Source organism: Pelodiscus sinensis, chromosome 3 (assembly GCF_049634645.1).
Source record: "Pelodiscus sinensis isolate JC-2024 chromosome 3, ASM4963464v1, whole genome shotgun sequence".
NCBI lineage: Eukaryota > Metazoa > Chordata > Testudines > Trionychidae > Pelodiscus > Pelodiscus sinensis.
This window is the reverse complement of record NC_134713.1, coordinates 143,567,547-143,583,214: the sequence shown is the minus strand read 5'-3', so window position 1 is coordinate 143,583,214 and position 15,668 is coordinate 143,567,547. Positions and strand designations below refer to the sequence as shown.

At 44.4% G+C, this 15,668-nt stretch overlaps 1 protein-coding gene across 7 annotated transcripts in view; it reads left to right on the top strand.

Annotated features, from left to right (window-relative positions):
• The window catches only part of KIF6 (kinesin family member 6), a 367,777-nt gene that overhangs the window by 187,229 nt on the left and 164,880 nt on the right, over window positions 1–15,668 (top strand). For all 7 annotated transcript variants that reach the window (XM_075925092.1, XM_075925089.1, XM_075925088.1 and 4 more), the window contains one exon: window positions 2,403–2,615. In XM_075925092.1, coding sequence (XP_075781207.1) covers window positions 2,403–2,615 — 213 coding nt within the window. The remainder of the gene's footprint in view (window positions 1–2,402; window positions 2,616–15,668) is intronic.

The following is a 15,668-nucleotide window of genomic DNA, read 5'->3' as shown; positions in this document are numbered from 1 at the left end:
CGTCACCATGTCCCTGAATTTGTGTCTGATCTGCAGACAAAACTTCAACAATGGTAGAAAATTGACAAATAGCTTTCAAGTTTATAGCAAGCAGAGGTTCTTTTGCATTCAGCTTTTATTAAAAACAAGATGCACTGCATTCTTTGTGTTCAACAAGTACTCACAGATTTGATGTATCAAATGTGAGTGAGTTGTACTTCAGACTGGTAGCTTGCTTTACCCTGATGAAATCAAATGATAGCGAAGCCTTTTTGTCTACTGCATCCATCCCGAGAGCCAACGTATTTATTTTGAAGAAACACTGTCTAGTTAATTTGGCTTGAAATGGACTTATAATGCCTTTTAAAAGTTTCTTATTTTAGTTCAACCTCTGGATCTCTCAGAAGAGTGTCTTCTTAAATAAATAATTAAATGGCTACTTGTAATAAAACAACAAAATTCACAATTAAGAGTGTCTGACGTGTTCACACCAGATAGGCATATGTGGCTTTCCTTGTGGAAGCACAAGGAAGGCATTTATTGCATCCATCAATTTTAATTAGAGCTATATACAGGCAGTCCCCGGGTTACGTACAAGATAGGGACTGTAGGTTTGTTCTTAAGTTGAATCTGTATGTAAGTCGGAACTGGCGTCCAGATTCAGCCGCTGCTGAAACTGACCACCAGTTATGACTTACATACAGATTCAACTTAAGAACCCCAAGTCAGCTGCTGCTGAAACTGATCAGCCGCTGATTCCAGGAAGCCCAGGGCAGAGCAACTGTGCCTCGGGCTTCCTGTAGTCAGCGCTGGTCAGTTTCAGCAGCGGCTGACTTGGGGACACTTGGGGCAGAGCAGCTGGGGTGCTGCTGGGTTGCTCCAGTAGCGCCGAGGAGCGGCGCTACTGGACCAACCCAGCAGCACCCCAGCTGCTCTGCCCCAGGCGTCCTGATTCAGCCGCTGCTGAAACTGACCAGCAGCGGGTGAATCAGGACGCCTGGGGCAGAGCAGCTGGGGTGCTGCCGGGTTGGTCCAGTAGTGCCCAGAGCGGCGCTGCGGGACCAACCGGCAGCGCTCCAGCTGCTCTGCCCCAGGGTCCACAACAAAAGCCTGGTCTGCTGGGGGAGGGCACACTAGCTGCGCCCCCCCCAGCAGACCAGGGACACAGGGAACAAAGCCGCAGCAGTGGGGTGCCTCGCCTCTGAGGCTTTGCTCTGGCGCGGGACCCGCCGCCGCTGCGGCTTTGCTCCCTGTGCGCCTGGTCTGCTGGAGACGGTCCCCAGCCGACCAGAGGCACCGGGAGCAGCTTTTCTCACCCCGGAGGTCGAGGTGGCGGACCGCTGCCTGCGAGCTCCGGGGCGAGAAAGCCCCGTTCGTAAGTGTGGATCGACATAAGTTGGATCCGCGTAAGTCGGGGACTGCCTGTACTGAGAATCGAAATATTTAAAGTTAAAATCAGAACTAGCATGCAAGGTATTGTAAGTGGATTTTGCAACCTACATAATTTTATAATTTACTTTCAAAAATTAACATCATGATTGGTGCATTAAAACTACTGCGGATATGGAGGCTCTCCTGGCATAAACTTTGAGAGATCATTCTTGTCTTTATGCACATGACAAGAGCTATGATAAGAACCAAGATGTAAGACAAATAATTTTTGCCACCTAATCAACTTGATTCTTATAATTCCTTGCACCTTGCATAGATTTTTCCATGTATTTATCAGATAAATTGAAAAACATATAAAGACTATCTCATCATCTTTATAGAGATTCATATTACCTTTGTTTTTGCTAAACTTTTAGTGAATTCCATCATAAAATCCCTGCATGCCTTCATTTAAGATGTTATGTCAAAGGTCTTTCTATAGAATAGGTATGTGATTGGCAAGAATTTATTTAAAATCCTGTTTTGTGTTTTTGTAATCTTTTCTATTGTGGTGTGCTTGTCAGTCTTCCTATAAAGTTTAAGATTTCTGGCTAATACATTTTAAGTTTGACATGGGAAATTTGCAGGGTCCAATTGATGTTTCAGTGTTACAAAAATTAATAAAGGAAATGTCAACCATTTTAAAGTACATAGAATTTAACATTTCTATTTTTGTACAAAACCTTACAGTATTTATTGCTTTTATCTGAACACTGATTGACCTTAGACAGTTATACCACTCAGTAATGTCATCTTACTAGATGTCAGTAATGTCATCTTCAGAGCAGATTGAACTGGGTATTTGGAAAGATATTTAGGCATAACATATAGTTCTAATCCTGTAATCCATATTCATGTGAATGAGCCTTGCATATGTGACTAGTTCCATTCAGTTCTACAAAACTACATTAATGAACAAGTCACCTACAAAGCAAGTGGATTGTTATAAATGGAAAGAAGATCTCATATAATTTCCTTAAAATGTCCTGCAGATATTCTAGTAAATATGTTAAAGAAAGAAAAGAAGAAAGCACAGGATGCCCTCTTTCAGCTCAGTGCTGGTTCCAGTGGCCTTGCAGTCTCCAAGAGTTCCCTTTCTATAAGCTTTGAAGAAGGTCACAGGCCATCTGCATGTATTAATGTGAAAAATTCACAAGATTTCAGCTCCTCAGCCCATAGAGCTGCTTTTCTTCCCAGGCGAGCAGGTTAGTAAAATGAATTATATACACAAGTATCCACTTGATGACTCACATGATGACTTTAAATTTTATCATTTGTAAGTGTGCAGTTTTACAAGAGTTTTACTTGCAGCATCAGCTTTCTTGTGCTCATTTGCTTTTGTCCTACACTTTACAAACAGAATTACCTTGATTTCAGGCCACCTCAATGCATAGGTAACTTAATATGCTGACAGCACTCAAATGTTGGAAATGTAAATGATTCTTGAGGACCTCATTTATAATATAATCAAGGGCATCTTTCCCATGGAAAGCTCAAACCACTAACTTAACAAAAATGATTCTCCTTCATTTTGTCCTTCAAAATAGGAAAGTAATCCTCTCTTCAAGTGAAAAGAAAGTTGATTAGTTCTCTCTCTGGCTGTCTAGCAAATCACAGTGTTCCGCATTATGTAGAACACACTGGTTTTATTTGACATTTTTTGTGAACCATTATAATGTTTTTTATCATTACTATGTAAATGCAATCAGACATGGACCTCTTTTAGCAAGTTACTTCAGCAGAGAACTAACTTGAAGCATGTGAATAGTTCCACCGACTAACTACCTTGCTGAACTATAACATTGGTTTGTAAGAATAAAACCAGAATGCTTATATTTTCATATGTTGAAGCTTTCTATGAAAAAACATTTAAATCACAACAGAGAAGGAAAAGTATTCAAGAATGCAGCTCTTGCCAAAGGAGATTAGGAAACAGCTGAATTCACAAATACTGTATTTGATTAGGCTAGCCAGTACACAAAATACAACTTAACCATGTGATAATGTCATTTTCAGGAGAAGGGCAGTTTCTCTGCGCATACATAGAATTCAAGCCCTTCCTAGTGATGATAATTCATTTATTTTAATACTTTCTTCTGGTGAGGAAGATTTTCTAAAGAGCATTTGTAAAGTCACAGCTTAAGGTTTTTGACTTAGGTATAAGCATGCCAAATGCAATTACTTAAAAAAAAATATTGCTTTACAGGAGGTGAAAGGATGATAGTTAGAGCATGTGCCTATCATGCTGGAATAATGTCTTGGGAATTAATAAAAATAAATTTGGATTCATTTTCTGAGAGCATCATGGAAGAATGAGTCTTAAGGAGGCATCTGCCTGAGGAGAGGATAGTGGTTTGGCATAGGGGTTGTGGTATAAAAATATAAATTACACCATCTAAGCACCATTTTCTATTTCCACAAAAGATTCTGAGCCAGATTCATTCTTTCCACTCATCCTCAGACCAAAGACAAACATCAGTCTGCATGTAACACATTTAAAAAACATATTTTTTTACAATCTAAAAAATATACACAATATTTGGAACTGTACTATTTTATAGTAGGTAGAGTATTATAATAACAATTGGAAAAGCAGTTTAAATTTCAGTGTCCTATTAAGTTTACCACACTAATTTAGAACCAGCAAATAATGTCAATAGTACAGGCAGTCCCCGACTTACGTCGGATCCGCACTTACGAACGGGGCTTTCTCGCCCCAGAAGTCGGGGCGAGAAAGCCCCGTTCGTAAGCTGCTCGGGTGCCCCTGGTCTGCTGGAGACAGTCTCCAGCAGACCAGGGGCACCGGGCGGGTTCCCGCGCCTCTGAGGCTTTGCCAGAGCAAAGCCTCAGAGGCGCGGGGAACCGCCGCTGCTGCCGCTACAATCTGGGTGCCTGTGATCTGCTGGGGACCGTCCCCAGCAGACCACAGGCTCCCGGACTGAAGCCGCAGCCGCGGGGGGGTCCCGCGCCTCTGAGGCTTTGCTGCTGATCAGTTTCAGCAGCAGCTGACTTGGGGACGCCTGGGGTTCTTAAGTTGATTCTGTATGTAAGTCAGAACTGGCGGTCAGTTTCAGCAGTGTCTGAATCTGGACGCCAGTTCCGACTTACATACAGATTCAACTTAAGAACAAACCTACAGTCCCTATCTTGTACGTAACCTGGGGACTGCCTGTATTACATACAACAAAATGATCTGTGTGCGTTTTGAAAATATTGCTATTTTATCCCAGCATTATATGATGCTATAAATTAGCTAAATCAGAGAAAATATCCCCATTATTTGCATAGGATGATGTGTATTTTATCCTTCTTTCACCTAGAAAGTAGGCATCATATTACATGGGATTTTAAAAAGCTCCTTTTCTGGCTAACATATCTTCTTTCAACTTATTTCTGTTTAAAAAGCAAAATGAAATGGAATTCATGGCTCACTTGAGCCATGGCTTTTTGAAATGTTCAGCCAAGTGAGAGAAAAGTTAGGGATTTTTTTGTTTTGTTTTTTGGTTAAACGTCTGTTTTTGTTTTATTGAAATAATGAGAAAGCCTGCATGTTCAATTCCAATGCTGAAAGGGGCCATATTGTTCTCTTTAACATAGCAATGGTCTTAGTGTTTTTATGTTTCTTGAGTGTGTGTTCCAAATAGTCACCTGGAACTATTCAGCTTTCCAGAAGCCCCCAGATGACTCACTGCATCCTTTAACTGTTTGATTTTCTAACAAAACCAAACCACCCTCCAAAGTGATGCCAAAGGAACTTTTAAAAGCACATCATGAGCTGCAACTATCAGAGAAGGAAGCTTTAATAAAAATATCCACACTATTGTGATGCTTGTTTTGTAGAAGATTCCTCAAAATGGTTCCTCAAAAGCTGCTTGACTTTTGAAATGAACTGAGGGATTAATGCTGCCACCATTTTTAAAGTAGTAAGAAAAAATGTGTGCACACAGGGTGCGTCTACACTGCACCATTATTCCAAAATAACAGCCATTACTGTGGAATAACAGAACATCTATACAGCAATTCCGTTATTTCAAAATAAACTCAAAATAATGGACAGCTTATTCCGACTTTTGTAAACCTCATCACATGAGGAATAACACTCTTCTGAAATAGCTATTTCAAAAGGGGATGTGTGTGGATGCAGCACAGGGAGTTATTTCAAAATAAGGGCTTCCAGGAAATCCCACAGGTGCCCTGCTCTCTACTCTGTCCACACACCTTAGGACTCTATAGTTCCTCTTCTCCTGTAGCCCTTATAGGGGAAAGGGCTTGTGGCAGGAAACTGGCCCAAACAGCCTCCAGCCACACTGCTGCCATAGCACATCTGGCCAGGATGGCTGACCATTGAGCTCCCTAAGAGTCCTCCATCACTCCCAAGGAGCAATCACTCCCAAGGAGCACTGAGGTGCGGGGCAAGGAGGAAAACCTCCAGCATCTCTGCTGCAGATGGTGCAACAATGATATATACAGCTGGCTGGCTGATAGCCAGGACACAAAGGGACACTTTGAGAAGGTCTGGCTGAAAGAGCTCCGACAGGGCTACACCAGGGCGACAGAGCACAGCTCCTGCTCCGGGGCAGAACCCCACTCCTGCCCCTATTATTCAGACCTGCACCGCATCCTCTGGGGTGGTAAAGCCTCTTCCCCACCCCTGGTGGTTGATTTGGGGCTGGAGATGTCCATCATCACCTGCTCAGGGCTCAGAGATGGTAAGGAGGAGGAGGAGCTCAAGCGGTCAGCACTATGACCTCGCTGACCCTTAAGCCAGTACCCCAGGCACCATGCAAAGCTGGGAGGAAACATCAGGTGAGTGACCTTATTTTTCTCACACAGACAGGGTGGAGATTGCAGGTGGCAAAGGTCTGGGGTCACTTCTCCCTTGGCCTTCTCGGCCTGGGGAATCATGCGGCAGTCCGTGCACATGGGTGCAGGTGCAGCGCCAGTCTGTGCCACACAGCCCCAGGAGACTGCATCTGCGCACCCCTGGGCTCCCACTCACAGGGTCTAGGGAGGCCAGGCACACTTCAGTTACCCAGGGAGGGAGACACCCTCCCACCACAACCCACTGCTAGGAGGAGGCTAGGGTCATGGACACGCGCGCACACACTCAGGAGTGCCGCACACTTGAGACAGCACCCCTTCCTGGGGACAGGGCTGCCAGGTATAGGTGTGTCTGCTGCTCACATCCTCCTCCCCCTCTATACTCTCACTCCTTCTTCCCCCAGCAGCCATGGATACAGGTCATCTCCCCTTGGGAGGCCACCACTGCTGGACCCGGCATGTGTGGCACTGAGGCAAGCCCAGCCAGCTTGAGGTCCCCCTCCCACACACAGGATCCCAGTGCGGCTCACAACTTCCCATGCCTGCTCATCCCCTGGACTTGGAGTGTGGGAAGCCTGCTCTCCTGGGGACATCCAGGCCCCTGTAAGAAAGGGCCTGATGTGCAGGCCATGTGTGACCTTCCTCCCATGACATCACCTTCATCTGACCCAAGAACTGTCAGTCTTGAATCACAGATGATGGCAGAGCTTCAGGAACAGGGTCTCCAGGGATGACTGACCGTCTCTCTTTATTGTCCTCAGCCAGACCAGCTGCAAGAGAGGGGCAGGCAATACTATCCATGGTAGCTGCCCAACACTGGGGGAGTCGCAGGCACTGGAGTACACAGGAGAGACTGCTGCTGGAGCACATCTCTGTATTCTGGGCCCTGCACGAGACTCTGGTCCAGAAGGTCCGAGAGGACATGCAGTGGCGGAGAGAGAGCTGGACGGAGTTGCAGCAGCAGGGACTTGACATATGTGCAACCATGCAAGATCTCTTGACCCACCCAGAGTCAGCTCCTGCTGCTGCTTGTGCCCCTGTCCCAGTTCCTGGTCCTGCCCCCTGCCATGCCAGCACCTGCTCCAGCCCTCCTCTTGCTTCTTCCCCTAGCCTCCCCAGGCCCCCCCTCACCTCTGTAGTTGCTAAGGTCCCTGCACACAAGGTGGATGAACTACCCGACCCAGGTACCACTCCCAGCCCCAGCCTCTCCTCCCCCCTCGACCCTGTTTCAGCTCCCTCTTCCCTCATTTCCAGGTTCTTTCCCTGGTCCCTCCCCCGTTACTTGTACCCCAAATAAATCACCAAACAGTTATTGTTTTTCAAAACTAAACAGTTTTTTATGCTCTCTGCAGGGGAGAGGGGTGGAAGCAGGAAGTGGGGGTCTTGGTGGAAAGGCAGAGAGGGGCAAGGCACAGGTCCCTAGTGGGGAGGCCCAGGGGAGAGTTACTGGGGTCCCTGTAAGAAACTCTCCCTCAGGATCGCCCAGAGGCACACCCCTGCCTGATGGGCCTGCTGGATGGCAGCTGTGCACGGCTGCTCAAAGGCCCTTCCCTCCCGGCTGGCCTCTGCCCCCCACTGAGGGAGGAATGCCTCCCCCTTCCTCTCACAGAGTTTGTGCAGCACACAACACATGGACACCACCTGGGGGATGTTCTGCTCCCCCACATCAAGGTGGGTCAGGAGGCATCAGAAATGGGCTTTGAGATGCCCAAAGGCACCATTCCACCTAAAAGCCTCTTTTGAAAGAGAGCGTAGAGACTACAAGCAAATTTTTCAAAAAAGTGAGCCGCTTTTTCGAAAGTCTAGACACTCTCTTTTGAAAAAGCAGTTTGCATTCAATAGCACCTTTTTTCGAAAGAGTACTTTTGAAAAAAGGCGTTATTCCTCATAAAATGAGGTTTACCACGATCGAAAAACTGTCACGTTCTTTCAATTTACTTTCGAAAGAACACTGCTGCAGTGTAGACGCAGGGGAAGTTTTTTCAAAAAAAGGCCACTTTTTTTGAAAAAACCTTGTAGTCTAGACACACCCAAAATGTTGAAAACTGAAAGCATCATGTGAATATAGTGTAGCTGGACTCCATCATGTGTTGTGAAACACTAGTCATATTATATCCTGCTGTTACAGTTGTTACACTAGTGATACGGTTCTATCAGCACTTTCATTTTAAACTTTAAACAACAAAATAGCAACAAAATAAAATTATTTGGCATAGAAAAATATATGTCTTAGAAGGGATGAGGCTATATTATAATGTACCTCATGGCTGATTTCTATAATTGTATTTAGACATGATCTATAAAGTTTAATCATGCTGAGATCTGAACATGAGAATCTGTTAATATAGAACATTAATATTAATAATACTTGAATACAATGTGTAGTCATTCTAATTTAAGGACCAGCTTTTTAAATTTAGGTATTGCAGGCACCTAATTTATTCACAGATTTCCAGTCTGTACTCAGTATAGGAATTTGTGCAAATATCTGATGAACAAGGTTCCTAAATACCATGTTGGGTATTTTTTCCATATGCATGGAAATTTTAGTAACAATTTGCAAGTATCTAATTTTGGAAAATTGGCTCTTAATAGCCTTAACTAATATAGTGACTGGGTGACTACAATCTTCTGTTTAGTAGAATTTATTTCAATAACTTGAATCAGCTGTAACTTAGTTGAATATAATGGCACTCTTGTGATTTATGGTGTCATCAAAATTCTGATAAACTATTTCCGTGTGACCCTTACTAATCTTTTTGTACAGTATGAAGTGCTTTAAGGATGTTAGATCACATGAACTGAATCTGCCTAATCTTTTATGTTAAAAGATGACTAGTGCCCTAGAGCTGGTTTGGTATCTTGGAATCCATTTTAATATGTTTTTTAGAGGTTAATGGGAAAAATTTTTTAAATGTAATAAGACAAGTTTTAATTACTTTGCTTAATTAGCTATTTTTCATTTGTACTATAATGAACTGGCCAAAGACCAAGTGAGCCACTGCCTTCTCCTTATAGGTGGCACAAGTGCTAAACTGTTCCATAACTCCTTGCGTCAATGCATCCAAATGATAAGGTAACATATTATAGTCCTTTCTCACCTCTGGTGCCCCCTGCAAGCTGCCAACTCACTTGGCCGGTCTTCCATGACTTGGCCACCTGACTGAGTCTCAAGGAGCAACTGAACCCCTTGCAGAATATTAAAGAATCCAAAACTAAGCAGGCCATTACTTTTTACTAGAGTCTTCAGCTGCAGCTCTGATCCCTTAAAATGCAGGGTTTATTCTAAGTCCTCTTCTTGGGGTTCCTGTGGCCAGGAAGGAAACCCAGACCTACCTACTAGTATGGGTTCCAACCTAAGGAACCTAGACACAACAGCCATATTCTTCTTACTGCAGACTTTGCTGCTTCCAGGGCAGGCTGTATTAGGATTCTGGGATGTATGTAAGTAGCCTCAAAGACAAGACATACCCAATCCCTGTCCAATATTAATATCAGATTCTTCTTTAACCCAAGTAGCAGAGACCTGTGTCAAGACTTTCAAAGCCAACTGAGGACTTAACTCCTAATAATTTCAATGAGAATTATGAGGCAATGAGCTAAATCCCCCTACCTGTCATGATTGCTTCTCTCTCTCCATTTTTGAAGATATCAGCCATAGGCTTTTGAAGCAGGCAGGCCTAATTCAATGTCCCACATTGTTGTGAAGTTCCATATAGTACCAATTCATATCACAGGGTCAGCCATGCAATCTTGGAAAATGATAGTGCTTAACTATGAATCCTGAAACCTAAATGTAGGCACCCGTTCTGAAAATCATGACTATCCTCCTGTGGGGACTAGAGAGAGAGATTGTTCAGACTGCTGCTCTGTATTTTTGTTTGCACCCTCCCTAAAGTTGTCAGATTTTCTGCCCCACCCAGATAGTAATGAATATTGGTATCATTTGGTCTTTTACTTTCCTGCTGTGTACAACAGTAATGATAATAATAACAGCAAAATAATAATTAATAACGACATATCTTATAGTGGTTTTGTTTTAAGAAATTTGTGTGTAAATATTGTGCTTCAGAAATGTGATTAACAGGACAGCATTGGTTGTATACTGTCCATATACCTCCCTCTTGACCTGGAGGATCCACAAAATGCAGGCATATTCCTGAGTATCCGTGCCTTTTCATTCCTTCACCTCTCTACTGAGTATGCCAATACTGTTTTATTAAGTGTAATAATCACATTGTTTTGCTTTTACTTTCTTTGTGGCGACTGCAGGTTTCCTTTCTAAGGAGGTTCAGTATTAGCTCTGTATTATATTAAAACGGACGAAGAAGAATAGACTGTGTACATACAGTATGGGTTGTGGTTTTTTTCAAATCTGCCCATAGTTTTCACTGTTGGATTCCCACTTATGGCAGGAAGAGTGATTTAGCAAACTTCCCCCTGTATAACTTGGGAAATGTGCCCAGAGGTTTCATAAGTGGGTACGGACCAAGATCAGTCTGTGTAGTTGTAAACAGTGTACATAAAACCAGCAGGTCATATATATATATATATATCGTTCTGTTATAGAATAAGCCTTCTAATGGCATATGCCATGTTTATCTTCCTCCCGGAAAATAGAAGAAATTTCATCAGCACTAAGTGCAAGCTGGTCGCCATTTTGGAATAAAAAATTAGAGGACTTGATGCCAAAGTATCAACCCTACATTCCATCTGAGAAGATGAAGACTTCCTCGATAGAAGAAAGCATTTAATATTGCAGCACAGCAGGCTGAAGAGCCACTGAGGGCAGTACAGGACAAGGAAGAAAACTGGCAGCATGTAACCTCTAGGGCTGTGCCCAGACTCAGGGTTTTTTTTGGGAAAAGTAGCCTTTTCCCGAAAAAACTTCCCCTGCGTCCAGACTCAAGCCGCGTTCTTTCGAAATTAATTCGAAAGAACGCGGCTTTTCTTTCGATGGCGGTAAACCTCAATTTACGAGGAAGAACGCCTTCTTTCGAAAGTTCCTCTTTCGAAAGAAGGCGTTCTTCAATGTAAATAGGGCTTCTTCAAAAGAGAGGATCCAGACTCACTGGATGCTTTCTTTCGAAAAAGCAAGCCGCTTTTTTGAAATTTCTCCGTGCAGTCTAGATGCTCTCTTTCAAAAGAGGCTCTTTCGAAAGATGCTTTCGAAAGAGCCTCTTTCGAAAGAAGCCTGCAGTCTAGACAGCCTCGGAGAAGAAGGCCAGATCAGGTATCCTCAATTCCAGCAGAGGTAAGTAACTGTTTTCAGGGTTTCTGCACAGGCACTGCAGTGGAGAATGCTTTGGCAGGGACCTCTCAGGGAAGAAATCAGGAGACACCATCTACCAGAAGGCATGGGATGCGTAGTCCTGGGGATGGGGATTCCACGACCACCACCGCCAAAAGAAGATGGATGGGGGTGGTCAGGGACTCCCTCCTAAGAGGGATGGAGTCATCCATCTGCTGTCCAGACCTGGAATCTCAAGAAGTGTGCTGCTTACCAGGAGCTCGAATTCAGGATGTTATTGAGAGTCTTCCAAAACTGATCAAACCGTCGGATTGCTACCCCTTCCTCCTTCTCCATGTAGGAACTAATGATACGGCCAAGAATGACCTTGAGCAGGTCATTACAAATTATGTAGCGCTGGGAAGAAGAATCAAGGAATTTGAGGCGCAAGTGGTGTTCTTGTCCATCCTCCCTGAAGGAAAAGGTCCAGGTAGGGATCGTCAAGTCGTGGAAGTAAATGCGTGATTGTGCAGGTGGTGTCAGAGAGAGGGCTTCGATTTCTTTGACCACGGAACTCTGTTCTGAGCACAAGGATTGCTAGGAAGAGATAGGATCCACCTAACCAAGAGAGGGAAGAGCATCTTCATGGGCAGGCTTGCAAATATAGTGAGAAGGCTTTAAACTAGGTTAGTTGGGGGATGGTGACCTAAGCCGTGAGGTAAGTGGGGAAGTGGGATACCAAGAAGAAACACAAAGAGGAAGGAACAACAAATAAGGATCCCTGATTCAAATGGAGAAGGTAGGGCAATCAACTGATTATCTAAGGTGTTTGTACATGAATGTGAGAAGCCTGGGGAACAAACAGGAAGAATTAGTAGCCTTGGCACAGCCAAGGAACTATGATTTGATTGGAATAACAGAGACTTGGTGGGATGACTCACATGACTGGAGCACTGTCATGGAAGGGTATAAACTGGTCAGGAAGAACAGGCGGAGGAGAAAAGGAGGAGGACTTGCACTGTATGTAAGAGAGCAGTATGATTGCTTAGAGTTCCAGTATATGGCGGAAGAAAAGCCTATGAGAGTTTATGGGTTAAGTTTAGAGGTGGAAGCAACAGGGGTGATGTTGTCTACTATTAACCACCAGATCAGGCAGTTGAGGTAGACGAGGCTTTCTTCAGACAACTAAGAAAAGCTTCCAGAACACAGACCCTGGTTCTCATGGGGGACTTGAATCACCCTGACATCTATTGGGAGACCAATACAGCAGTACACAAACAATCCAGGAAGTTTTTGGAGAATGTTGGGGACAACCTCCTGGTACAGCTGCTAAAGGAACCAACCAGGGGCTATGTGCAGCTAGACCTGCTGCTCACAAACAGGTTGGAACTACTAGGGGAAGTAGATGTGGGTGGCAACCTGGGGAGCAGTGATCATGAGATGGTAGATTTCAAGATCCTGACCAAAGGATAAAAGGAGAGTCGCAAAATACACACCCTGGACTTCAGAAGAGCAGACTTTGACTCCCTCAGAGAACTGATGGGCAGGATTCTCTGGGATGCTAACATGAAGGGGAAAGGAGTCCAGGACATTTGGCAGTATTTTAAAGAAGCCTTATTAAAGGCACAGGAAGAAACTATTCCGATACACCGTGATTGTGTCAACACTGGCGTGATCTGGCGCAAAAGCGGCCACTCTTGCGTAAAAACTTGCTGCCTGTCTACACTAGCTGCGTGTTCTTGAGCAGGTAAACTGATGTTCTAATGTATAAAATCAGAGCTTCTTGTGCAAGAACTCTGACACTCCTGCTCTTCCAGAAGAGGCCAGTGTAGACAGGCAACATACATTTCTTGCGCAAGAAAGCCCTATGGTTAAAATGGCCATCGGAGCTTTCTTGTGCAAGAGAGCATCTACATTGGCATGGATGCTCTTGCACAAAAGCACATGCCAGTGTAGACGCTCCCTTCTGGAAGAGTTTTTTCAGAAGAACTCTTCCACAAGAGTTTTTGCGTGAGAATGCGCCAGTGTAGACGTAGTCAGTAAGGAAAGCAAATATAGTAGAAGACCGCATTTGCTTACCGGGGACATCCTTCGTGAGCTTACACATAAAAAAGAAGCTTACAAGAAGTGGAAACTTGGATAGATGACTAGAGAGGAGTATAAATATATTGCTTGAGAATGCAGGGGAGTGATCAGGAAGGCGAAAGTGCAATTGGAATTACAATTAGCAAGGAATGTAAAGGGTAACAAGAAAAGTTTCTACAGGCATGTTAACAATTAGAGGGTGGTCAGAGAGGATGTGAGACCCTTACTGGATGAGGGATGTAATCTAGTGATAGATGGTATGGGAAAAGCTGAAGTCCTCAATGTTTTCTTTGCTTCTGTCTTCACAGACAAGATCAGCTCCCCGATTACTGCACTAGGCAATGCACTATGGGAAGGAGGTGGACAGCCCTCAGTGGAGAAATAACAGATTAAGAACTATTTAGAAAAGCTAGACATACACAAATCATGGGTCCGGATTTAATGCATCCAAGGGTACGGAGGGAGTTGGCAAATATCATTGCTGAGTCCTTGGCCATTATCTTTGAAAACTGATGCAGATCGGGAGAGATCCTGGATAATTGGAAAAAGGCAAATGTAGTGCCCATCTTTAAAAAAGGGAAGAAGGACAATCCAGGGAACTACAGACCATTTTGCCTTACCTTGGTCCCCCAAAAAATCATGGAGGGGGTGCTCAAGGAATCCATTTTGAAGCACTTGGAAGAGGAGAAAGTGATCAGGAATAGTCAACATGGATTCACGAAAGTCAAGTAATCCCTGACCAACTGATTAGCTTCTATGATGAGGTAACTGGCTCTGTGGATATGGGGAAGTCAGTGGATGTGATATTCCTTGACTTTAGCAAAGCTTTTGATACAGTCTCCCACATAATTCTTGACAGCCAGTTAAGGAAGTATGGATTGGATAAATGGACTGTAAGTTGGATAGAAAGCTGGCTAGATTGTCGGGCCCAATGGGTAGTGATCAATGGCTTGATGCCAGATTGGCGGTCGGTTTCTAGCAGAGTGCCCCAAGGATCAGTTCTAGGTTTCGTTCAACATCTTTATTAATGATCTGGATGAGGGGATGGATTGTACCCTCATCAAGTTTGCTGATGACACTAAGCTAGGAAGAGAAGTAGATATGCTGGAGGACAGGACTAGGGTCCAGAGTGACCTAGACGGATTAGAGGATTGGGCCAAAAGAAATGTGATGAGGTTCAACAAGGACAAATGGAGAGTCCTGAACTTGGCACAGAAAAATTCCAAGCATTGTTACAGGCTGGGGTCCAACTGGCTAATCAGCAGTTTGTCAGAAAAGAACCTGGGGATTACAGTCGATGAGAAGCTGGATATGAGTCAACAGTGTGCCCTTGTAGCCAAGAAGGCTAATGGCATATTAGGGTGCATTAGGAGGAGCATTGCCAGTAGATCCAGAGAAGTGATTATTCTTCTTCGAGCAGTGTCCCGTGGGTGCTCCACTATAGGTGTCGGGCTTGTCCCGGCGCCGCAGATCGGAGAATTTTCGTAGCCGTAGTCTGCCGGACCACACATGCGCGAAGCGCGGCTCGTGCTCTTTCGCGCCGTTTGTGTTCGCGCAGTCCGGCTCCCGCCAGTTCCTCCTGACCGTCCTCGGCCGTGGACGGAATACTGTTTTCTCCTCAGACTCTGTCAGCCTGAGAGAGGGAAAGAACTTTTAGGATTTAGTTAGTTTAGTTCATAGTTAGTTCTTTCCAGTTATATAATGACATTACTTTTAGTCGTAGTCGTTAGTTAAAAAAAAATTATTTTCTTCATAAGTTACCTGTAAATAGTTTCTACTGTAGATAGTTTTCTTCTTACCCCGTCGGAAGAAGACAGAGGTGACCATGCCGGGTTCTCCCGGTTTTAAAAAGTGCAGCTCATGCCGCGAAGCAATGCCTGCCTCCGACGGTCACGCTCTCTGCATCCGCTGTTTGGGTGAGGGGCACATACCCCAGAAGTGCCCTCACTGCTCCAAGCTTACCGCGAGAGCGAGGAAGGACAGGGACATGAGGCTCAAAATGCTCCTCTTTGATAGGGCATTACAGCCACAAGATGGAGCAAATCCCGGATCCCTCCCTGCTCCTTCAGCTGAGCCGTCCCCAAAGAAGGCGAAGAAAAGACCATCGCCTTCTCGTTCCCTT